Source organism: Natrix helvetica (genome assembly GCF_964273705.1).
Source record: "Natrix helvetica genome assembly, chromosome: 1".
NCBI lineage: Eukaryota > Metazoa > Chordata > Lepidosauria > Squamata > Natricidae > Natrix > Natrix helvetica.
In genome coordinates, this window is record NC_138548.1 from 357,405,073 (window position 1) to 357,430,821 (window position 25,749).

The 25,749-nt window shown below is 45.6% G+C and overlaps 4 protein-coding genes across 10 annotated transcripts in view; all 4 read left to right on the top strand.

The window, feature by feature from the left end:
- The window catches only part of LOC309384246 (uncharacterized protein), a 198,933-nt gene that overhangs the window by 98,150 nt on the left and 75,034 nt on the right, over positions 1–25,749 (top strand). The window lies entirely within an intron of this gene.
- LOC309384292 (uncharacterized protein) overlaps positions 1–25,749 on the top strand; it is a 62,120-nt gene that overhangs the window by 33,624 nt on the left and 2,747 nt on the right. The window lies entirely within an intron of this gene.
- The window catches only part of LOC309384287 (uncharacterized protein), a 101,928-nt gene that overhangs the window by 15,872 nt on the left and 60,307 nt on the right, over positions 1–25,749 (top strand). The window lies entirely within an intron of this gene.
- Positions 408–24,995, top strand: LOC309384279 (uncharacterized protein). 2 transcript variants are annotated; one of them, XM_081937589.1, is made up of 3 exons: positions 408–515; positions 3,150–5,322; positions 23,633–24,995. In XM_081937589.1, the coding sequence occupies exon 2, from the start codon at positions 3,721–3,723 to the stop codon at positions 5,062–5,064; it is 1,344 nt and encodes a 447-aa protein (XP_081793715.1). In that variant the 5' UTR covers positions 408–515; positions 3,150–3,720; the 3' UTR covers positions 5,065–5,322; positions 23,633–24,995. The 2 variants fall into 2 exon arrangements, with proteins under 2 accessions (XP_081793715.1, XP_081793716.1); XM_081937590.1 differs by having other exon boundaries at positions 3,150–3,799; positions 21,635–24,980.

Sequence of the window (25,749 nt, forward strand, 5' to 3'; positions counted from 1 at the left end):
AATGCTTTGCCTCTAGAAGTTTTGGATGCTCCCTCAATGGGGGATTTTAAGAGGAGTCTGGAACGGTATAGGGTCCCCTTAGACCGTTGGACTCCTCCAACTCTATGTAATTCTGCAAGAACTTCATAAAACTTTAGCACTCAGCACATAGCTCTTCACAAACTATTTAGTGCCACATTTCACTATTTCACATGGATCAGTTTCAAAGGAAGGTTTCTAGCAGTTGAAAATGACTTGATAGGGTCTAATCAGGGAAAACATCCATGCAAACCGCCTTAGCAAAGACAAAGCAAGTGTGCTCTTTTGCCCCCTATTGGGAAATGGCAGTCATATATCAGTGACTAGAAAGCCCTTAATAGGCATATGTAGTTGAGCTTAAATGAGTTAAAACCATCGAGTATAACATTGCTAGAAAGGATGGGAGGAGAGGAACTACTTCCGGACCGCTCATGGGAGGAAAGGGGCATGCTAAGTGGCTTTTGTGCTCTTCCCAGGGTCAAAGCAACATCTGGAAGGTGAGTTGAGGTCAGGTCGGAGGAGAGGCTTGGGCTGACAGCAAGCGGGGCTCTTTGGCAGAGAGGCAATTAGGCTGAAGCATGTCAGCTGCTGCTACATGTTCGTTCTCCAAATTTTGAGTCCACTGGTGCTCCATGCTGTTAAACCGATGGCTGCAATTTTCTGCTGGTGGGAAGATTTAAAAAGTCACTTTCAACTTAAGGTTGATTCCTTGCGAACGGCTTCCCTCCAGAAGTTCTGGGGAGTAGATCACGTAAGGTCTTAGAGTTTCCTGCCTGAGCAGGGGATTGCAGTAGAAGACCTCCAAGGTCCCTTCCAGCTCTCTTATTCTGTTATAGACTTGCTGTTTTCTTGGCAACAATATTGGACTGATCTGTATCTGTTTTCTTACTTCCAAGTGTAGCCGACAAGCACAATATTTTAGGTTGAAAACACATTGACTTTAGGCATCATTTCATGAGTTAAAGCCCCCACATTGCTAAAATTAACTCAGAAATGTGGGACTGTAACCATTTTAGGTTGAAAACACATTGATTTTCTGCGTATATACATTTATAGGTCCATGTATTTGTACTTCTCAAAAGTCGGCAATTTGGCGGTTCGAATCCCTAACGCCACGTAACGGAGTGAGCTCCCGTTACTTGTCCCAGCTTCTGCCAACCTAGCAGTTTGAAAGAGTGTAAAAATGCAAGTAGAAAAATAGGAACCATCTTTGGTGGGAAGGTAACAGTGTTCCGTGCGCCTTTGGCTTTTAATCATGCCGGCCACATGACCACGAAGACATCTTCAGACAGCGCTGGCTCTTAGGCTTTGAAACGGAAATGAGCACCACCCCCTATAGTCAGGAATGACTAGCACATAAATGCAAGGGGAACTTTTACCTTTATCCATATATCTGCAAGTGGATAATCTATCCACAGCACTTCCAGATATGCAGCCATGTGGAAAAGAAAGTACACCGCTCATATATATTTCATGGGTGCAGAAAATGATCCCACGATTTCCTGTTACATAATCCAATGTCAGCCAAGCTTCAGCTGTTGGACAGATGACCCAGTGGTGGGTTTCAAAATTTTTTAGAACCTCTTCTGTAGGTGTGGCCTGCTTTGTGGGAGTGGCTTGCCGGCTATGTGACAGGGTGGGTGTGGCTTGCCAGCTGTGTGACTGGGTGGGCGTGGCCAACTTGTAAAATGTGGTGAAACTCACTTAACAACGCTCTTGCTTAGCAACTAAAATGTTGGCTCAGAAACTCTGGCATTTGAAGCACGCAAGTCTTAAAGATGTCAAGTTACAAGACCCTTGCACCCCTAACCCTTTAGAAAAAAAACCCCAGAGGTGTTCAAAGTTGACAGCTTTAAGACTTGTGGACTTCAACTCCCGGAATTCCTCCTCTCGCTCTTCATCTTGATGATGTGCGGATGGGCGGGGGGAGGGAGCTGGAACTGGTTCTAAAAACCACTGTAGATTTGTGGAACCTCTTCTATGGAAGAGGTTAGAACTGGCAGGAACCCACCCCTGAGATGACCTCACATTTGACTCTAGAATACTTTAAAATAGAGAGGAGGTCATAGGAGACTCAAATAGTGCAAGGTGTCCAGGTCCCATGGCTGCAAAACAAGCCCAAATCATCACCTCTCCATTACTGTGCTTGACGGTCCGTATGAGCTGTTTGTGCTGAAATGCTGTGTTTGGGTTTCATCAAATGGGGACTGAATTATGGCCAAACATCTCCACTTTGATTTTGTCTCTCCAAAGGACAGTACTCTCTGAATGCACTGTAGGCAACCTCAATGCCAGAGACCAGCAAACTCCTACAACTTCGGCTTTTATAGATGCAGTCACGCTTGCTGATGATAATTGATCAAGAGAACTTGATTAGCAACACTGAGTGGCTCTTTAGCCTCTTCATTACTACACTAAGAAAGTGGGTGTACTTTGTTGTTTTCAAAACTGTATTTGATGATAACCCTTTGCAGGGCTAAGAATTTGTGACTGACCCAAGTCAACAAGTGAATTTCACAATTGAATGCATAATGCGACCTATCCGCTCACACAGGGAGGGGCTCCTCCTGGTGCCGTCTGCTAGGCAATGCCAGCGGGCGACACCTAGGAGTAGATCCTTCTCTGTGATGGGCCCAACCCTCTGGAATGACCTCCCCCCAGACATTCGAACTACCACCGACCTCCGTTCCTTCCGGCAAAAGTTAAAGACTCACCTATTTCAATCAGCTGGCCTGGCACTTTCTTAGCTTTACCTCCCAGGGATTTATTTTATTTTAGGGTTTGGGGTTTTAATTGTGATGTTTTTAGGTATTTATTTCTTAGTACAGCCTATCTCCCCCTCCAAATGTATTTTAAATGTAGCTTAAATGTATTTAATTATTATGATTGGTTTTATTGTATTGACTGTACACCGCCCCGAGTCCCTTTTTGGGAGAGGGGCGGTCTAAAAATCTAAGAAATAAAATAAATAAATAAATAATGGAACTTGGATCCCAGTTGTCAAATGAGTCACAATTAATGTAAGAGATTATTCTAGTATTGTGGCATGTTTGCTTTTTCATTGGAATCTATTCTTCTTTTTTCACATCTTTGCAAACAATAAAAGCTACATTTTCATTTGAATCTTACAGACAAAGATGAAGCCTATAAGACGACATTGGACTACCGAGAATAAGAAGCAACATTGAAAAGCAAAGCAAATGGAGGCAGAAATAGAAATACTCTCCCATTTCCTTCAGAAAAACCACACAATTCTTCTCCTTCCCCAGTAGGTGAAAGACAAAGGAAAGGAAATCAAGAAGAGATTTTGAGCTGGAAATAGTAGAGTAAGCGGCACTCAAACATACAAAAAGGTGAAAGGAGCTTATTTTTCCATTTTGGAAAAAAAGGGAAATATCTGGAAGTCAGTGAGGAGGAAAAGGTCAAATAGATAGTCACATAGGGCAGACAGTAATGCAGGCCTTGCCCTTAGGGGAAGAAAAGTGCTTAAATCAAAGTACCACAAAACAAGGACACGCACACATTTTTCATCCTCAAAAATATCAGTGGCGAAAAAGCTCCATAGTTGTGCCTGTTTTGAGGAAAGCAGACTTCAAATCACAAGTGATTATGCAGGGGAGAATCCACTCTGGAGGACAGCTATACTAAAGCTTTTGTCAGACCTGCTCCTTTCTGGTTCACGGAGGGACCCACACAGGAGAGATGCCCTACAAGTGCTCCCAATGTGGTAAATGCTTTAGCGAAAACAGCAATTTGCTGATACACCAGAGGACCCACACAGGTGAGAAACCGTATGACTGTCCTGATTGTGGGAAATGTTTCTTTGGAAATTCCCACCTGATGAGACACCTGAGAACTCACACAGGAGAGAAACCCTTTGAATGTCCTTATTGTGGGAAAAGTTTCAGTCAGAATTCCCACCTGATGAGGCACCTGCGAACTCACCCAGGAGAGAAACCATTTGAATGTCCTGATTGTGGGAAACGTTTCATTGGAAATTCCCACCTGATGAGACACCTGAGAATTCACACAGAAGAGACCCTCTTTGAATGTCCTGATTGTGGGAAAACTTTCAGCCAGAATTACCGCCTGATGAGACACCTGAAAACTCACACAGGTGAGAAGCCATATGACTGTCCTGATTGTGGGAAATGTTTCATTGGAAATTCCCAACTGATGACACACCTGAGAACTCACACAGGAGAGAAACCCTTTGAATGTCCTGATTGTGGGAAAAGTTTCAGCCAGAATTCCCACCTGATAAGGCACATGAGAACTCACACAGGAGAGAAACCCTTTGAATGTCCTCTTTGTGGGAAAGGTTTCATTCAGAATTCTGACCTAGTAAAACACCAGAGGACTCACAGAGGAGAGAAACCCTTTGAATGTCCTCATTGTGGGAAAGGTTTCAGTCATAATTCCCTTTTGATGATTCACCAGAGGACTCACACAGGAGAGAAACCCTTTGAATGTCCTCTATGTGGGAAAAGTTTCAGTCAGAATTCCATTTTGATGATTCACCAGAGGACTCACACAGGAGAGAAACCCTTTGAATGTCCTGTATGTGGGAAAAGTTTCAGTCAGAATTCCCATTTGATGATTCACCAGAGGACTCACACAGGAGAGAAACCCTTTGAATGTCCTGATTGTGGGAAAGGTTTCAGTCAGAATTCCTCCTTGGTGGATCATCAGAGGACTCACACAGGAGAGAAACCCTTTGAATGTCCTGTTTGTGCGAAAAGTTTCAGTCGGAATTCCCATTTGGTGATTCACCAGAGGACTCACACAGGAGAGAAACCCTTTGAATGTCCTGTTTGTGGGAAAAGTTTCAGTCAGAATTCTGTCCTAGTAAAACACCGGAGGACTCACACAGGAGAGAAACCCTTTGAATGTCCTGATTGTGGGAAAAGATTTAGTCAGAATTCCAACCTGCTGAAACATCAGAGGACTCACACAGGGGAGAAACCCTTTGAATGTGTTGAGTGTGGGAAATGTTTTAGTCACAATTCCAACCTTGTAACACATCAGAGAAGTCACACAGGATAGAAACCCGTTGAATGTCCTGATTGTGGGAATTGTTTCACTCAGAATTCTGACCTGGTGAATCTTCAGAGCAGTCATACAGGAGGAAACCTCTTTGAGTATCCTAATTGTGGAAATGTTTTAGTCAGACTTGCCACCTGGAGAAACACCCTACGATTCACATAGGAGAGAAATCATTCAAATGTCCTGTCTGGACTTTCTTCAGGTATAAATCGTCTGTTATTTCCTAAAAGGAAATCCATATGAATGAAACGTTGATGAGTTTAGAGAAGAATTGCATTTCATTTCTCATCCCTCATTAGAAATATTAGAAATTGACTATTTTAATGCTGGAGTCATTGTTTTTACTCAAAAATGTCTCATGATTAGGCTTGTAGGTGGAGAGAGAGAAAAATGGAAAAGGCCTAACCACCTGTTTCTAGTTATCAGCAGAAGTTTCTGGATATTTCATTTTTGCAGAAGTAATGGAATTCCTCAAAAAAGTTTTTGGATGGTCTTTTCTGTATATTGATTATGCAATTTCCAGAGGTGGACTTTCCATCTTCTACCTGGGTGTCCTGTAGATTTTGAGCCCCAGAATTCCCCAGCCACCATAGAAGTAGTCCTCTAGATACAATTGTAATGGGAGCTGCCAATTATGGTTGCATGTTGTAATGGTTATTAAGTTAGATTGCCTTGCTTAACTCTTCCCACCTTTTCCTCTCCCTGATGAAGATGATAAAGAAATGTTCACATCATTAAGCAGAACAGTGATTACCTCAGGGTTGTAGGAATCTCTTGGAGGTCTAACCTCCACTACCCCAACTTTTGGGTCCCCACAGGCCTTTCCCTCCCTACAGTGTCCCACAGGCATTTTCCTACTGCCACTAGATCCCTGCAATCATTAGGGTGTACTCCCAACCCACTCGGCATCACAACCTCCTCCTTCTCCATCCTTTTTGAAGATCACTGAACTAAATAATAATAATAATAATAATTTAAATTTATTAGCCGCTCCCTTTCCGAATAGGACTCGGGGCGGCGTACAATGGAGTAAAAAACATATAACATTTACATAAATCCATGACATACATAAGTACATAGACACACATGTTCGGAGGAGGTTAACAGATACAATACATAGACAATTAAAAACCATTAAAATACCCTAATTATAAAACCCCATGTACAATCCAAATTCAAAATGTTAAAAACAGACAGTCAGGAGGGATACGAGAAAATTATGGTTGAGCCAGGCCAGATAGTTGGAAGAGGTGGGTCTTCAGTTGTACACGGAAGGAGCGGAGATCGGAAGTAATCCTGATGTCCCGGGGGAGGTCATTCCACAGGGCTGGGCCCATCACAGAGAAGGCTCTGCTCCTGGGTGTCGCCCCCCGACACTGTTTGGCGGTCGGCACCCGGAGAAGTCCCTCTCTGTGAGAGCGGATTGGTCGTAGGGATGTGTGGGGCAGGATGCGATCCTGCATGTAACTAGGCCCTGTGCCATGAAGCGCTTTAAAGATCATAATCAAGACCTTGAAACGCACTCGGTAGACCACAGGAAGCCAGTGCAGCTCGCGCAGGAGAGGTGTTACAGGGGAGAATCTAGTCCTCCCCATGATCACCCGCGCGGCCGCGTTCTGGACCAACTGTAGTCTCCGAGTGCATCTCAAAGGAAGCCCCATGTAGAGAGCATTGCAGTAGTCCAGGCGAGACGTCACCAGCGCATGGGTGACTGTGCGTAGGGCATCCCGGTCCAATAAGGGGCGCAATTGGCGCATCAGGCGAACCTGATGGAACGCCCCCCTTGCCACGGCTGTTACATGGTCATCCATGGACAGCCGGGCATCCAGGAGGACGCCCAAATTGCGCACCTGTTCCATAGGGGCTAATTGCACGCCCCCAATGGCCAGAGATGGAAACACCTGGTTGAACCGGGGCGCCGGAAGCCACAGCCACTCCGTCTTGGAAGGGTTGAGTTTCAGTCGGTTGCCATCCATCCAGATCCGTACGGCCTCCAAACACCGGGACATCACTTCGATGGCCTCATTGGGGTGGTTTGGGGTGGAGATGTATAGCTGAGTGTCATCAGCATACAGATGATATCCCACCCCAAAACCACGGATGATCTCGCCCAGCGGTTTCATGTATGTGTTGAACAGGAGAGGCGAGAGTACCGAACCCTGTGGCACTCCACATGTGAGAGGCCTCCGGGTCGATCTCTGCTCCCCTGCCAACACACGTTGCGTCCGGTCAGTGAGGTAGGAGCCAAACCACCGTAAAACGGTGCCCCTGACTCCCAGCCCCTCCAGCCGGTGCAACAGGATACCATGGTCGATGGTATCGAAAGCCGCCGAGAGGTCTAATAGGACCAGGATAGAGGAACAACCCCTATCTCTGGCCCGCCAGAGATCATCCACCAATGCGACCAAGGCCGTCTCCGTGCTGTGCCCGGGTCGGAAGCCGGACTGGCGCGGGTCTAGATAATCATTTTCCTCCAGGTGGCGTGGGAACTGCTGTACCACCACACTCTCTACAACCTTCGCTAAAAAAGGAAGGTTGGAGACTGGACGGTAATTGACTAGGTCCGTCGGGTCCAGGGAGGACTTCTTGAGCAGGGGTCTCACCACCGCCTCTTTCAAGGCGGCTGGTAGAGACCCCTCACCCAACGAAGTGTTCACTAGGACCAGGAGCCAGTCACGTGTAACCTCCCAGGATGCCAGTACAAGCCAGGAGGGACACGGGTCCAATAAACATGTGGTGGGTCGCAGACGTCCACGCAACCTGTCCAAATCCTCGATGGCAACCGAATCAAACTCCTCCCAGAGCGGACCCTCAAGACTCGCCACGGGCGTCTCTACTGAACCACTGAAGGGGGTCCATCCCGTCCGGATTTGAGCGACTTTGTCATGTAGATATTTCCCAAACTCCTCTGCTCTACCCTGTAAAGGGGCTTCCCGCGGCCTCTCAAACAAGAGGGAGCGAGTCACCCGAAACAAGGCAGCAGGGCGGTTATCTGCAGACGCAATAAGGGCGGCGCAATGTTGCCGTTTGGCCGCTCTTAATGCCACAAGGTACGTCCTCAAGTAGGCTCGTGCCTGTGCTCGGTCAGATTCGGAACGAGAGGATCTCCAACGACTCTCTAGGCGTCTCCTTTGGCGTTTCATCACCCTTAGCTCCTCGGTAAACCAGGGGGCCAGGGTGGTTCGTCGCCGCAGGAGAGGCCGCAAAGGCGCCACCCGGTCCAGGGCCCCGGTAGTCGCACTATTCCATGCGTCTACCAGGTCCTCCACTCGGGGGCGGGTCAAATCCACAGGAGGTGGCCCAAGCTCCGTCTGGAACCTATCTGGATCCAACAGGCGCTTGGGGCGGAACCATCTAATACCTTCCGGTTCCGCCTCCTCGCGGTGTGGGGTAGCACCAGGGAAGTCCAGCCGGAGAAGATAGTGATCCGACCATGACAGGGGAGTAATGGCTAAGTCCCCTATTCCCTGATCACTCATCCACCGGCCTGAGACAAAAACAAGGTCCAGCGTGTGACCTCCCTCGTGAGTAGGGCCCTGAATTAACTGGGTCAGGTCCATGGCTGTCATGGAAGCCATGAACTCCCGAACCCCCTCAGACGCTTCTCCCATCGACGGCAGATTGAAATCCCCCATCACTATAAGATTGGGGGTCTCAATCGCCACCGATGAGATCAGCTCAAGGAGTTCAGGCAGGGCCGCTGACGTATAGCGAGGAGCCAGGTATACTATCAGCAGGCCCAACTGCCTCCCTGGGCCCCATCTCACGACAAGGGACTCACACCCGGCTGTCTGTGGCACGGTGAACTCTCTCGGCTCAAGGTCGAACTTCATGAACTTCATGTTGATGAAGGAGGGTAAGACACGCATGCGCTGCATATGTCATGGAAGCAGCCATTAATTTGACTGTCGCTGGGATTCATGCCTGAGCCATGCGGTGGAGTTGTGGAGGCAGCCACCATTTTGCCATGTCTGCCTCTGTGTCAAAATGGTGGCTGCTTCTTGGTCACTGTCATATGGGACTGGGACAAAGTGTTCTGCTTTGCTACCTTAACACTTTGTAAACTGTGTTAAGGAATTGTGGGTGCACTGGAAATGGCGGCTGCCTCTGGGAGATCTCCAAAAGGGCAGGGCATGTATCCTTGGGCCACATGAGAAATGGACAGGTACCACTTCTGCCAATATTGTGCTGCTACTGAAGAAAAAGCCAATGCAGTCCTAGGCTACATCAGCAGAGGCATAGAGTCTAGATAAGAAGAAATGATACTGTAAAGTTTACTAATACGTTTAGACCCATAAAAGTTCGAGAATGCATCCAAGTCACAATAAGCCAAACATGAGACTTAAACGGAGGCTTGAATAACAGTCATCATTTAGTCTTTGATCAAAGTTTAAAGACATGATGGTCAGTTGTTGCCAAGGATATGTAGGGAAGAACGAGTGGTGGGTTGCAGGAGGTACGCTCTGGGACAGGCGTACCGTAGTCTGCCCAGAGCACCCAGTACCGTTCCGGTACGGTGCTCCGGTGGGCCCATCCACCTGCCTGGGCTTCTTTCCAGTCATTTAAAGCCTTTGACAGGTGCTACAGAGCCAGGGCCTGCGGCTGATGCTTTGCAACGCAAGGTCTGTCACCAACAAGGCCCCCCTCATTAATGAGTTGATCTCAGAGGGGGAGCTAGACCTTGCAGGGATAACGGAGACCTGGTTGGGCCACGAGGGTGGTTTACCCCTCGTGGAAATGTGCCCACCAGGTTTCCGGGCATTCCATCAGCCCCGGGCCCTGGGTAAGGGTGGTGGGGTGGCGGTGGTTATGCGGGAATGTTTAGAGCCGAGGGAGTTCACTGTCCCTCAGATACCCGGGTGTGAGTCCCTTGGTGTGAACTGGGGCCCAGGGAGGCAGTGGGGCTTGCTGATTGTATACTTGGCTCCTCGCTATGCATCAGCAGCCCTGCCCGAGCTCCTCGAGCTAATCTCAGCGACGGCAGTTGAGACTCCCAGACTTTTGGTCATGGGGGACTTCAACTTGCCGTCAACGGGAGCGGCTTCTGAGGTGGCTCGGGAGTTCATGGCTTCCATGACGGCCATGGACCTGACCCAATTAGTGCAGGGCCCCACTCATGAAGGAGGCCACACACTGGACCTCATTTTTGTATCTGAACAGTGGACGAGTGATCTGGGAATAGGGGACTTAGTCATCACACCCTTGTCATGGTCAGACCACTCATCCCTCCGGCTGGACTTCCCTGGCGCTATCCCCCACCGCGAGGAGGCGGAACCAGACTCTACAAGCTGGTACCGCCCCAGGCACCTGATGGAATCGGATAGATTCCAGACGGAGCTTGGGCCAATACCTGTAGCCTTGTCCCGCTCCCGCTCCGAGGACCTAGTGACCGCCTGGAATAGGGCGACGACTGGGGCCTTGGACCGGGTTGCGCCTTTGCGACCTCTCCTGCGGCATCGACCCACCCGGGCTCCTTGGTTTACTGAGGAGCTAAGGGTGATGAAGCGCCACAGGAGACGTCTAGAGAGCAGGTGGAGGTCCTCACGCTCCGAATCTGACCGAACACAGGTAAGAGCCTATTTGCGGACTTACCTTGTGGCAATAAGAGCGGCCAAGCGTGGACATTGTGCTGCCCTTATTGCGTCCGCGGATAACCGCCCTGCCACCCTGTTTCGGGTGACCCGCTCCCTTTTATCGCAGGGGACGCGGGAGACACCCTTACAGGGAAGAGCAGAGGAGTTTGGGGAATATCTTCAGGACAAAATCGATCAGATCCGGAGCGGATGGACCTCCGTCAGTGGACCAGACGAGCCGTCAACAGCGAGTCTTGAGAGACCATTCTGGGAGGAGTTTGACTCTGTTGCCCCCGAGGATTTGGACAGGTTGCGTGGACGGCTGCGACCCACCACATGTTCAATGGACCCGTGCCCCTCCTGGCTGGTACTGGCAGCCTGGGAGGTGACACGAGGCTGGCTTCTGGGCCTGGTGAACGCCTCATTGGGTGAGGGTTACATACCAACCGCCTTGAAAGAGGCGGTGGTGAGACCCTTGCTCAAGAGACCTTCGCTCGACCCAATGGAGCTAGCTAATTACCGTCCAGTCTCCAACCTCCCCTTCTTGGCGAAGGTTGTTGAGAATGTGGTGGCGCAGCAGTTTCCACGACACCTGGACGAATCCGACTATCTAGACCCACGCCAGTCCGGCTTCCGACCCGGGCACAGCACTGAGACAGCCTTGGTCGCGTTGGTTGATGATCTCTGGAGGGCCAGAGATAGGGGTTGTTCCTCTATCCTGGTCCTATTAGACCTCTCGGCGGCTTTTGATACCATCGACCATGGTATCCTATTGCGCCGGTTGGAGGGGATGGGAGTCGGAGGCACCGTTTTGCGGTGGTTCGGCTCCTACCTCTCCGACCGGAAGCAATGTATGTTGACAGGGGGGCAGAGGTCGTCCCTGAGGCCACTCACTTGTGGGGTGCCGCAGGGGTCGGTCCTCTCGCCTCTCCTGTTCAACGCATATGTGAAGCCGCTGGGTGAGATCATCCGTGGTTTTGGGGTTGAGTACCACCTGTACGCTGATGACACTCAGCTGTACATTTCAACCCCAAACCACCCCAACGAGGCTGTCGAAGTGATGTCCCGGTGTTTGGAAGCCGTCGGGGTCTGGATGGGGGACAACAGACTCAAACTCAACCCCTCCAAGACCGAGTGGCTATGGGTACCAGTGCCTCGGTTCAGCCAGCTGACACCATCGCTGGCCATAGGGGGCGAACAACTGTCCCCTGTGGAGCGGGCGCACAATTTGGGCGTCCTCCTTGACGCCCGGCTGTCAATGGAGGACCATGTGGCAGCCGTGGCAAGGGGGGCGTTCCACCAGGTTCGCCTGGTGCGCCAATTGCGCCCCCTACTGGACCGGAGTGCCCTGCGCACGGTCACTCATGCGCTGGTGACGTCTCGCCTGGACTACTGCAATGCCCTCTACATGGGGCTTCCCTTGGGACGCATCCGAAGACTGCAGCTAGTTCAGAACGCAGCCGCGCGGGCTATCATGGGGGGGACACGTTACTCCCACGTAACACCGCTCCTGCGCGAGCTGCACTGGCTACCTGTGGCCTTTCGGGTGCGTTTCAAGGTATTGATTACCATCTTTAAAGCGCTCCATGGCATAGGACCTAGTTATCTGCAGGATCGCATCCTACCACACACGTCCCTGCGACCTATCCGCTCACACAGGGAGGGACTCCTCCTGGTGCCGTCCGCTAGGCAGTGTCAGCGGGCGACACCTAGGAGTAGGTCCTTCTCTGTGATGGGCCCAACCCTCTGGAATGACCTCCCCCCCGACATTCGAACCACCACGGACCTCCGCTCGTTCCGTCAAAAGTTAAAGACTCACCTATTTCAATCAGCTGGCCTGGCACTTTCTTGGTTTTACCTCCCGGGGATTTATTTTAATTGGGTTTGGGTTTTTAATTGGGGATGTTTTTAAGGTTTTAGAATATATTTATTTCTTGTACAGCCTATCTCCTCCATCCAAATGTATTTAATTGTTTTATGATTGTATTTTTATCTGCATTGACTGTACACCGCCCCGAGTCCCTTTTTGGGAGAGGGGGCGGTCTAGAAATCCAAGAAATCCAAGAAATAAAATAAATAAATTGGCGCTTTCACACATGGCGTGTACAGTGCCTGCGCAATGCTCCGCCGAGCAGCTGGAGCGTTGCAGAGGCGTCACTGTCTGGAAGGTAAGATGCATGCGTGCACTGTGCGTTCATGTGGAGGTTGCCGGGCCCTGTGGCAACCGTACCAGTTGCAACGGGATCCGGAACCCACCACTAGGCAGAACTGCCCTTCAGAAAAGGTGTAGCTCCTTTTTATACAGTTGGAGACATCATAAAATAACATCCTGGCTTTACAATACTACTCACTAGCCTTCTCAGCCTTATCTCTTCCCTGTTCTCACGGTTGGCCATTTGGCATCCTGTTGTGAAGGGCACAGATCAAAGGTGAGAGATGCGTTCTTAGGCAGAAGGGGGACAGATCAAAGGTGCCCGTTTTACAGCTCTTTACATCTCCATTCTGGGATACATTCTACGCCCATAGATGGCAGATTGATAAGAGTTCAAATGGCAAGGATCACCCATTTTGCCAGATATTCTATACACCCTAATAACAGGGCCACAGGAAGTCAGTTGCAGGGAACAAAAGGCACTTACAGCATGCAAGCATATAGGTTACAAATACAGAAAACAAATGTTTCCACAAAAATCAACAAGTTTGTATCCTTATTACTATTCCCCTTCATTCCACCCTTTTATTTTAAAAAAATGGAATGCTTTCCATTGTCGTGAAGATATTTCCGAATCAGGTGAAGTCAACTACCACAGTTCAGGCCTGCGCTGGGACGTGTGGAAAATTTTGGCAGTTTTCTTCCTGTATGGCTTTTTTCCTGGTCATCAATTTTGGGAACAAAATTTGTGAGATAAATTTTCCACAGATATATCCTTTTGCTAACAAATCATGAAAAGCAAATGTATTCTAGGATATTGTTGTTGTAAAAGTTAGGGCACTAGCAGTTGCATCAGTTATTATTGCAAGCATTGGCTGTAACCTTATAATTCTATTCAGCGTATGCACATGTTTCATACAATCGGCTAGGCACATAGGCAAACCTTATAAGCCATCTACAGCATGCTTATTAAGAGTTACCACATCAATGCATAACCCACTCAGTCTAATTATATTTACAAGTGAGTTACTAGGTTGTGTCAGGTTAATTCCTGACAGCAAAGTGACAGTAAGTGAAGAAAACACCCTTGCTAGGAATGTATGATTTTTCACACTTATGTTTGCATTAAATCACTACATCTTATATCTTTAGGGATTATGATATCACTCTTTCTTAGAACTACTGTGTTCAAGTCAGGTTGATCTGATTCAATGCCCCAATGTATATGAAGTTTATATGGGAGCAATCACAATTACAGTGTCCCACAACTCCCCACAGGTGTGTATCAGTTTAACAGTAATATTCAGTGATACAGTTACAATCACAAAATCAACACAATCTGTAGAGTGCAAAGTTGTACAGCTGCTTTTAGGATCTTCAGGTGGAATAGAAGAGGCCACCACTCAGGCCAGACTACATCAGTTTTTGGAAATGTTCATTCTTAGTAGGTCTACTCCAGGAACCACTTTCCACGGGTGTAGTGATTTTCCCTTTGTCTCCAGTTTGGGCTGCTGCTTCAGTGGTTAGCAGGGCTTGGTAGGGTCTGTCCCAGGCTTGGCTAGTTTTTTCCCCCACGTCAGGCTTCATCAGGACCCAATCACCAGCAGCCAATTCCAATATGGTTTGAGCTAGCAGTCCTTTGTTTCTGAGGTAAAGAAGAGGAGCCAAGTATACAGTTCTTTGTAGACATATCTTTAGTCTCACATTGTGGAATTTCCCCATTCTGTCCAAGTGTGGAAATCCAAACATTATTTCAGAAGGCAGACGATGTAAATTTCATGGAACATGACATTCCCACTGCCTCAACGATTGAAGCGCTTTTGCAGTAAAATGAGTAAATTTCACATATTTGTCACAATTCACAGCATCCAGAAATTTTCAAAAACAAATCACATCATACCTTAACCACCCCACGACTCCCCTTGTGTTCAAAATCAACATTTGCCATTTATCGGGGACTATCCATTTATCTCCCCACTTTTTACTTGTCACAATGTCTCAAACTCCTTCTCTTACTTTTACGCCAAAGTTCTTCGTATTATAATTACTTTAGTCATATCATCTAACTACATTGCAAAACTCAGTCATATATCCTAATTTAGATTTACATCAGACAGATTTATCTTTTGTTTTTCCTGATTGGCCTTTTAACAGCACGAAAGGTGTGAGGATTGCTCGGGTAGTTTGAGTTACCTGCCAATTCCTGGAGAAAACAGGGATGGCATTTGTAGAAGATGTAAAAGGAGCCATGAAGGATCCAGATCCCAATGCCTGAAGGATACAACTGACCACAGGCACATGCTTTCGCAGAGGCCCATTTGCCACAAATGTCCAATAACCAAATGCTCACAAGGAAAACACCTTTACAGCAGCACAACACATATTCATATTACAATAGGACCAATGTCTATTAAATATCAAGTTTCTACTTAATGTGACAATATTCATTCCTTTTTTTATTTTTGTTTCCTTCATTTTTCTCCCTTTTTTCAAAAGATAGAATTCTTTCTATCATGATGAATGAGGGGTGCATATTTAGCAGGGATAGTTTGGAGGACCATGATATTTGCAGGCTTATTATGAGACGTGGCAGGCACAGAGGATGCAACGATTGCCATCCCAGAGGACTTACTACATATTGTAATTTCTAACTCAGTTCTGTAATTCCAGCTACAAATCACAACAGATATTTCCCTCCCTGTGATGCTTCCTGCAAATGCCATCCACTGCAAATGGCTTTTTTTCTCTGGGTATAATAAAGACAGTTCTCTGTCAGGGAATTATGTAGCAAGTTCCCAAATGAAATCAGAGATTGCCTCATGTAGGAGGTTTTAATGGTTTTGTCATGAGGCCAGCTAAAAAATCTTCTGGTGGACAATAAATTGTGTCTATTACATTTTCTTTCACTGCTTTTCTGACATTACATTATGTCAACACTCTTCATTCTGGTTTGTACTCCCACCTGTTGCCATTTATGTGCATGTTGTATCTTCAAATACTGGCATAGCTCCTTTCACTTCACTATCCAAATCCTTTCCTAACTCTACATACCATGTCATCTCTGAGGGCAATTCTGATAATGCTACAAATTGTGTTGCAGCTGTGGAAATGGCATCTGAAATCTGTTTTCTAGATTTCCAACTAGTTAGTGTGTTTGTTCATATTATAAGCAATGCTGACATTGACTTTGTCTCTTGTACATCATTAGCCCAAATACTGTCTACAAAGCACTTCTATCCCAATTCTCTTGATGGATGTAAAAGCAATCCTAAATCCATGGTTCCCTTTAAATCTAGAAAGGCATTTCTAGAACTAAGGAGAAATTTCCTGACAGAACAATTAAACAGTGGAACAACTTGCCTCCAGAACTTGAAAATGCTCCAACACTGGAAGTTTTTAAGAAGAAATTGGATAACCATTTGTCTGAAGTGTTGTAGGGTTTCCTGCCTAAACAGGGGTTTGAACTAGAAGACCTCCAAGGTCCCTTCCAACTCTGTTTATTCTATTCTATTCTATTCTACAAGCATTCTTTTAATTCTTTTACTAATTATATTACCATGTCATCTCTGAGCACCTTTCTGATAATGCTATGAATTTTGCTTCATCTGTGCTAATGGCAACTGAAGTCTGCTTTCTAGATTTCTACTTACCGTAATTTTCACTCCATAAGACGCACTTTTTTGTCTCCCAAAAGTGGATGGAAATGTCTGCGCGTCTTATGGAAGAAATATTGCGGAAGCGCTGTCCACCCGCTGGCCCCCACCCACCAGCCGTTTTGTGGCCTCTGCGTGTCCCGTTTTTGGCCTCTGTTTATCCCGGTATCTTGGGTGCTTGCATACTTTCACAACTTTCCATATATTTTTAACAATTGTTGCATTTTCTTCTTTTTACTTAGAGCAAACCCTTCTTGTAATTCTGCCATGCACTATTGCAGAAACTGCATATGTCTAGTCTAACACAAAGGACCTGGCATCTTAGCGTTTTTTTCAATATTTGAGGGGCTGACACAAATAAAGAGGATGGACCAATTGTCCAAATGGGACTGAGAGTAGGACAAGTAACAGAGGGAGACTTATCAAAAAGAAATCAAACCTAGAATCCAGGGGGAGGGGAAATTCAGTGAGAACAATCCGTGGAAATGCTTTGCCTCTAGAAGTTTTGGGTGCTCCCTCAATGGGGGATTTTAATAGGAATCTGGAACGGTATAGGGTCTTCTTAGACAGTTGGACTCCTCCAACTCTATGTAATTCTGCAAGAACTTCATAAAACTTTAGCACTCAGCACTTAGCTCTTCACAAACTATTTAGTGCCACATTTCACTATTTCACATGGATCAGTTGCAAAGATGGGTTTCTAGCAGTTGAAAATGACTTGAAAGCGTCTAACCAGTGAAAACATCCATGCAAACCGCCTTAGCAAAGACAAAGCAAGTGTGCTCTTTTGCCCCCTATTGGGAAATGGCAGTCATATATCAGTGACTAGAAATCCCTTAATAGGCATATGCAGTTGAGCTTAAAGGAGTTAAAACCATCGAGTACAACATTGCTAGAAAGGATGGGAGGAGAGGAACTACTTCCGGACCGCTCATGGGAGGAAAGGGGCATTCTAAGTGGCTTTTGTGCTCTTCCCAGGGTCAAAGCAACATCTGGAAGGTGAGTTGAGGTCAGGTCGGAGGAGAGGCTTGGGCTGACAGCAAGCGGGGCTGTTTGGCAGAGAGGCAATTAGGCTGAAGCATGTCAGCTGCTGCTACATGTTCTTTCTCCAAATTTTGAGTCCACTGGTGCTCCATGCTGTTAAACCGGTGGCTGCAATTTTCTGCTGGTGGGAAGATTTAAAAAGTCTTTCAAGTTAAGGTTGATTCCTTGCGAACGGCTTCCCTCCAGAAGTTCTGGGGAGTAGATCACGTAAGGTCTTAAAGAAGAGATTGGACATCAGTTAGTCCAGACTTACATAGAGTTTCCTGCCTGAGCAGGGGATTGCAGTAGGAGATCTCCATGGTCCCTTCCAGCTTTCTTATTCTGTTATAGACTTGCTGTTTTCTTGGCAACAATATTGGACTGATCTGTATCTGCTTTCTTATTTCCAAGTGTAGCCGACAAGCACAATATTTCCTATTGGTGCGCCATCCGTATATTAAGCAGGTTCAACTATGCTTAATCCAGCACTTTGTAAAAACAAAAAAGCTATTGGGGACTTTTGGAGCATTTAGTTGCATATGTGGTCCTCACTTAACTACTTGTTCCCTGAGCCTCCAAAGTTACAATGGCACTGTAAAAGCATACATTCATCTTGTACACAAATGTGTGGTCATTGTAGCACATTCAGTTACCGCGCTTCAGACGTTCCCGTGGGTAGGAAGATGCAGGGAAAGGAGTTGCACCAATTGAGATATTACTGTTGCACATGGATGATGGTTGCAGCATCCCACAGTCATTAGTGAACTTCCCACCTAGCTTTCTGACAAATAAAATCAATGGGAATATTGGAAGTTTCAAGTTATGTTTAATTCCCTTTAGCAACCCAGTGATTTGTTTAATAGGCAAAAGTGGTGCTTCAAATCTTGTAGAGGATTTTGGCATCATTACATGAGTTAAAGCCCCCATATCTCTAAAATTAACTCAGAAATGTGGGACTGTAACCATTTTAGGTTGAAAACACATTGATTTTCTGCATATATACATTTATAGGTCCATGTATTTGTACTTCTCAAAAGTCGGCAATTTGGCGGTTCGAATCCCTAACGCCACATAACGGAGTGAGGTCCCGTTATTTGTCCCAGCTTCTGCCAACCTAGCATTTTGAAAGCGTGTAAAAATGCAAGTAGAAAAATAGGAACCACCTTTGGTGGGAAGGTAACAGCGTTCCGTGCGTCTTTGGCGTTTAGTCATGCCGGCCACAAGACCACGGAGACGTCTTCAGACAGCGCTGACTCTTCGGCTTTGAAACAGAGATGAGCACCGCCTCCTGGAGTCGGGGACGACTAGCACATATGTGTAAGGGAAACCTTTACCTTTAAAAGAAAGGTAGTTTTTGGGTAATGATAATGACAACAGCAGTAGTAGATGTGGCTGTAAGACATCATAGATTCTCCCCTTCTGGCTCAATTGCTTACAATTTGTATTTGGGCACATGGTGCATTTTGTGTGTTGTAGGGGAGCGGGGAGGAGAGAAAAAGAGAGAAAGAGAAGAATATATATTATTTCATATTCAAGGGGCATCAAATTGTTCTTAATCATGTTTTTCATTGTGCTCTGATTTGCATGTTATCTTTCCTGGTTGTTCAACTGGCAAATTTGACACTCATATTTATTTCATGGGCGCAGAATAAATGAATCAATACAGCATTTTATACCCTGGCGTCTCATCCATCAACCGACGTGTGCCGCTTGCTGCTTGTACAACTACGGGCAAGCTCGGGGAAAATGTAGATAAATCAACTTTAGCAAAAATAACGAAGTAATTGTTTTCTGTATGACTTTATCAGTCTGTAACCTCACTGTGGAGGAATGTTGGCCCCTTTTCTTTACAACATTGTTTCAGTTCATTGAGGTTTGTAGGCATTTGTTTATGCCCAGCTCTCTTGAGCTCTCTTGAGGTCCAGCATTTCAATCGGGTTCAGGTCTGGACTTTGACTGCAATTGCAACACCTTGATTCTTTCCTTTTTCAGCCTGTTGTAGATTTGCTGGTGAGTTTGGGATGAAAATGATCCCACGATTTCCTGTTACATAATCCAATGTCAGCCAAGCTTTAGCTGTTGGACAGATGACCCACGAGTGGGTTTCAAATTTTTTTAGAACCTCTTCTGTAGGTGTGGCCTGCTTTGTGGGAGTTGCTTGCCGGCTATGTGACAGGGTGGGAGTGGCTTGCCAGCTGTGTGACTGGGTGGGCGTGGCCAACTTGTAAAATGTGGGGAAACTCACTTAACAACGCTCTTGCTTAGCAACCAAAATGTTGGCTCAAAAACTCTGGCATTTGAAGCACGCAAGTCTTAAAGATGTCAAGTTACAAGACCCTTGCACCCCTAACCCTTTAGGAAAAAAAACCCCAGGGGTGTTCAAAGTTGACAGCTTTAAGACTTGTGGACTTCAACTCCCAGAATTCCTCCTCTCGCTCTTCATCTTGATGATGTGCGGATGGGCGGGGGGAGGGAGCTGGAACTGGTTCTAAAAACCACTGTAGATTTGTGGAACCTCTTCTATGGAAGAGGTTAGAACTGGCAGGAACCCACCCCTGAGATGACCTCACATTTGACTCTAGACTACTTTAAAATAGAGAGGAGGTCATAGGAGACTCAAATAGTGCAAGGTGTCCAGGTCCCATGGCTGCAAAACAAGCCCAAATCATCACCTCTCCATTACTGTGCTTGACGGTTCGTATGAGCTGTTTGTGCTGAAATGCTGTGTTTGGGTTTCATCAAATGTGGGACTGTGAATTATGGCCAAACATCTCCACTTTGATTTTGTCTCTCCAAAGGACAGTGTTCCAGAAGTTTGTTATTTGTTCAGATGTAACTTTGCAACTTTGTTGTGCTGCTGTGTCATCTTAGAAAGGAGAGGCTTTCTCCTGGTAACTTTTCCAAACGAACCATACTCGTTCAGTCTTTTTCTGATTGTACTGTCATGAACTTTAACACTTGATATGCTAAATGAGGCCTGTAGAACTTCTAATGTAATGCTTGGATTTATTGTACCGTATTTTTCGGAGTATAAGACACATCTTTTTCCCTCCAAAAAGAGGGTTAAAATCAGGTTGCATCTTATACACTTAATACAACGTTTCTGGCCTCCCGAAACCCCGCCCCTTTCACCAAAATGTCCGTGCATAGCCTTTAGGAGGCTTCCAGAGTGCTCCAAAAAACAGGCCGTTTTATGCTTGTTTTTTGGGCGGCAGCCCCCAGGAGCACTGTACAAGCCTCCTAAAGGCTATGCATGCCTCTCTTTTTTTACGATAAATGGGATCATTTTCACAAAAAACAGGCCGGTTTTCAAAGGGCTGCAGGGTGCAAAAACTTTTTTAAAAATTTGCCTCTTTAAAACCTTGGTGTGTCTTATACTCTGAAAAATACTGTAATTTCTCTGAGCGTTGCACCTTCTGAACTTGAGGTGAATTTGCTGGGACTTCCACTTCCACTTCTTGAATGTTTTCCACTTATGAATGTGGGATGTAGAATTCATATACAGTTCATTCAAAAAGTAAGAGGCCCCTTCACTTTTGTCATTTTTGTTATATAGCAGCCTGACTCTACAGTTGTTGAAATTCATTTTTTCTCATTAATCTACACTCAGTACTTCTTTTTCATTTCGTCATTATGGTCAACTGAGTGTACATTAATGAGAAAAAAACAAATTTCAACAACTGTAGAATCAGGCTGAAGCATAACAAAATTGACAAAATGAAGGGGATCTGAATACTTTCTGAATACACTGTAGGCAACCTCAATGCCAGAGACCAGCAAACTCCTACAACTTCGCCTTTTATAAATGCAGTCACGCTTGCTGATGATAATTGATCAAGAGAACTTGATTAGCAACACTGAGTGGCTATTTAGCCTCTCCATAACAATAGAAGAAAGTGGGGGTACTTTGTTGTTTTCAAAACTATATTTGATGATAACCCTTTGCAGGGCTAAGAATTTGTGACTGACCCAAGTCAATAAGTGAATTTCATGATTGAATGCAAAATGGAACTTGGATCCCAGTTGTCAAATGAGTCACAATTAATGTAAGAGATTATTCTAGTATCGTGGCATGTTTGCTTTTTCATTGTAATGTATACTTCTTTTTTCCCATTTTCTACAACCCTTATGCAAACAATAAAAGCTACATTTTCATTTGAATCTTACAGACAAAGATGAAGCCTATAAGACGACATTGGACTACTGAGAATAAGAAGCAACATTGAAAAGCAAAGCAAATTGAAGCAGAAATAGAAATACTCTCCATTTCCTTGAGAAAAACCACACAATTCTTCTTCTTCCCCAGTAGTTGAAAGTCAAAGGAAAGGAAATCAAGCAGAGATTTTGAGCTGGAAATAGTAGAGTAAGCGGCACTCAAAAAGGGGAAAGGAGCTTCTTTTTCCATTTCAGAAAAGAGGGAAATATCTGGAAGTCAGTGAGGAGGAAAAGGTGAATTGGACAGTCACATAGGGCAGACAGTAATGCAGGCTTTGCCCTTAGGGGAAGAAAAGTGCTGAAATCAAAGTACCACAAAACAAAGACACACACACATTTTTCATCTTCTCAAAAATATCCGTGGCGAAAAAGCTCCATAGATGTTCCTGTTTTGAAGAAAGCAGACTTCAAATCACAAGTGATTATGCAGGGGAGAATCCACTCTGGAGAACAGCTATACTAAAGCTTTTGTCAGACCTGCTCCTTTCTGGTTCACAGAGGGACCCACACAGGAGAGATGCCCTACAAGTGCTCCCAATGTGGTAAATGCTTTAGCGAAAACAGCAATTTGCTGATACACCAGAGGACCCATACAGGTGAGAAGCCGTATGACTGTCCTGATTGTGGGAAATGTTTCATTGGAAATTCCCACCTGATGAGACACTTGAGAACTCACACAGGAGAGAACCCCTTTGAATGTCCTGATTGTGGGAAAAATTTCAGTCATAATTCCCAACTGATGAGACACCAGAGAACTCACACAGAAGAGAAACCCTTTGAATGTCCTGATTGTGGGAAAAGTTTCAGCCATAATTCCCACCTGATGAGACACCTGAGAACTCACACAGGAGAGAAACCCTTTGAATGTCCTGATTGTGGGAAAGGTTTCAGTCAGAATTCCTGCCTGGTGAATCATCAGAGGACTCACACAGGAGAGAAACCCTTTGAATGTCCTGTTTGTGAGAAAAGTTTCAGTCAGAATTCCCATTTGGTGATTCACCAGAGGACTCACACAGGAGAGAAACCCTTTGAATGTCCTCTTTGTGGGAAAAGTTTCAGTCAGAATTCTGACCTAGTAAAACACCAGAGGACTCACACAGGAGAGAAACCCTTTGTATGTCCTGAATGTGGTAAAGGTTTTAGTCAGAATTCTGACTTGGTGATCCATCAGCGGACACACACAGGAGAGAAACCTTTTGAATGCCCTGATTGTGGGAAAAGTTTCAATCGTTACTGCAGCTTGCTGATACACCAGAGGACTCACACAGGAGAGAAACCCTTTGAATGTCCTGATTGTGGGAAAAGATTTAGTCAGAATTCCAACCTGGCAATACACCAGGCAACACATACAGGAGAGAAACTGTATGAATGTGCAGAGTGTGGGAAAAGTTTCAGTTACCGTTTTACCCTTTTGAAACACCAAAGAACTCACACAGGAGAGAAACCCTTTGAATGTTCTGATTGTGGGAAAAGTTTCAGTCAGAATTACAGCCTGGTGAAACATCAGAGGACTCACACAGGGGAGAAACCCTTTGCATGTGTTGAGTGTGGGAAATGTTTCAGTCACAATTCCAACCTTGTAAGACATCAGAGAACTCATACAGGAGAGAAACCCTTTTCATGTGTTGATTGTGGGAAAAGTTTCAGTCAGAATTCCAACTTTGTAAGACACCAGAGAACTCACACAGGATAGAAACCCTTGGAATGTCCTGATTTTGGGAATTGTTTCACTCAGAATTCTGACCTGGCGAATCATCAGAGGACTCATACAGGAGGGAAACCCTTTGAGTATCCTAATTGTGGGAATGTTTTAGTCAGAATTCCCACCTGGAGAAACACCGGACGATTCACACAGGAGAGAAATCATTCAAATGTCGTGTCTGGACTTTCTTCAGGTATAAATCGTCTGTTATTTCCTAAAAGAAAACCCATATGAATGAAACGTTGATGAGTTTAGAGAAGAATTGCATTTCATTTCTCATCCCTCATTAGAAATGTGAGAAATTGACTATTTTAATGCTGGAGTCATTGTTTTTACTCAAACATGTCTCAGGATTAGACTGGTAGGTGAAGAGAAAAGAAAAATGGAAAATGGCTAACCACCTGTTTCTGGTTATCAGCAGCGGTTTCTTGATATTTCATTTTTGCAGAATTCCTCAAAAAGGTTTTTGGATGGTCTTTTCTGTATATTGATTATGCAATTTCCAGAGGTGGACTTTCCATCTTCTACCTGGGTGTCCTCTAGATTTTGAGCTCCAGAATTCCCCCGCCACCATAGAAGTAGTCCTCTAGATACAATTGTAATGGGAGCTGCCAATTATGGTTGCGTGTTGTAATGGTTATTAAGTGAGATTGCCTTGCTTAACTATTCCCACCTTTTCCTCTCCCTGATGAAGATGATAAAGAAATGTTCACATCATTAAGCAGAACAGTGATTACCTCAGGGTTGTAGGAATCTCTTGGAGGTCTAGTCTCCACTACCCCAACTTTTGGGTCCCCACAGGCCTTTCCCTCCCTACAGTGTCCCACAGGCATTTTCCTACTGCCACTAGATCCCTGCAATCATTAGGGCCTACTCCCACCCCACCAGCCGTCACAACCTTCTTCTCTATCCTTTTTGAAGATCACTGAACCTCACGTTGGTGAAGGAGGGTAAGATACACATTTGTGCGCTGCATATGTCATGGAAGCAGCCGTTAATTTGACTGTTTCTGTGATTCATGCCTGAGCCATGCGGTGGAGTTGTGGAAGCAGCCACCATTTTGCCATGTCTGCCTCTGTGTCAAAATGGTGGCTGCTTCTTGGTCCCTGTCATATGGGACTGGGACAAAGTGTTCTGTTTTGCTACCTTAACACTTTGTAAACTGTGTTAAGGAATTGTGGGTGCACTGGAAATGGCGGCTGCCTCCGGGAGGTCTTCAAAAGGGTGGGGCATGTATCCTTGGGCCACATGAGAAATGGACAGGTACCACTTGTGCCAATATTGTGCTGCTACTGCTAAAAAAGCCAATACAGTCCTAGGCTGCATCAACAGAGGCATAGAGTTTACATGAGAAGAAATGATACTGTAAACTTTGATAATACCTTTAGACCAATAAAAGTTCAAGAATACATCCAAGTCACAATGAGCCAAACATGACACTTAAATGGAGGCTTGAATAACAGTCATCATTTAATCTTTGATCGAAGTTTAAAGACATGATGGTCAGTTGTTGCCAAGGATATGTAGGGAAAATCGAGTGGTGGGTTGTAGGCGGTACGCTCCGGGACAGGTGTACGGGAGCCTGCCCAGAGCACCCGATACCGTTCCAGTACGTTGCTCCAGTGGGCCCACCCACCTGCCTGCGCTCCTTACCAGTCATTTAAAGCCTTTGGCGCTTTCGTACACTGCGTGTACAACGCCTGCGCGATGCTCCGCGGAGCAGCTGGACCATTGCTGAGGTGTCACTGGAAGGTGAGACGCATGCGTGCCCGTTTTACAGCTCTTTACATCTCCATTCTGGGATACGTTCTACGCCCATAGATGGCAGATTGATAAGAGTTCAAATGGCAAGGATCACCCATTTTGCCAGATATTCTATGCACCCTAATAACAGGGCCACAGGAAGTCAGTTGCAGGGAACAAAAGGCACTTACAGCATGCAAGCATATAGGTTACAAATACAGAAAACAAATGTTTCCACAAAAATCAACAAGTTTGTATCCTTATTACTATTCCCCTTCATTCCACCCTTTTATTTTAAAAAAATGGAATGCTTTTCATTGTCGTGAAGATATTGCCGAATCAGATGAAGTCAACTACCGCAGTTCAGGCCTGCGCTGGGACATGTGGGAAACTTTGGCAGTTTTCTTCCTGTATGGCGCTTTTCCTGGTCATCTATTTTGGGAACAAAATTTGTGAGATAAATTTTCCACAGATTATCCTTTTGCTAACAAATCATGTAAAGCAAATGTATTCTGGGATATTGTTGTTGTAAAAGTTAGGGCACTAGCAGTTGCATTAGTTATTATTGCAAGCATTGGCTGTAACCTTATAATTCTATTCAGCGTATGCACATGTTTCATACAA

Excerpts from the sequence above, each read along its gene's own strand:
- LOC309384279 (XM_081937589.1), top strand. The coding sequence starts at position 3,721 with ATGCCCTACAAGTGCTCCCAATGTGGTAAATGCTTTAGCGAAAACAGC.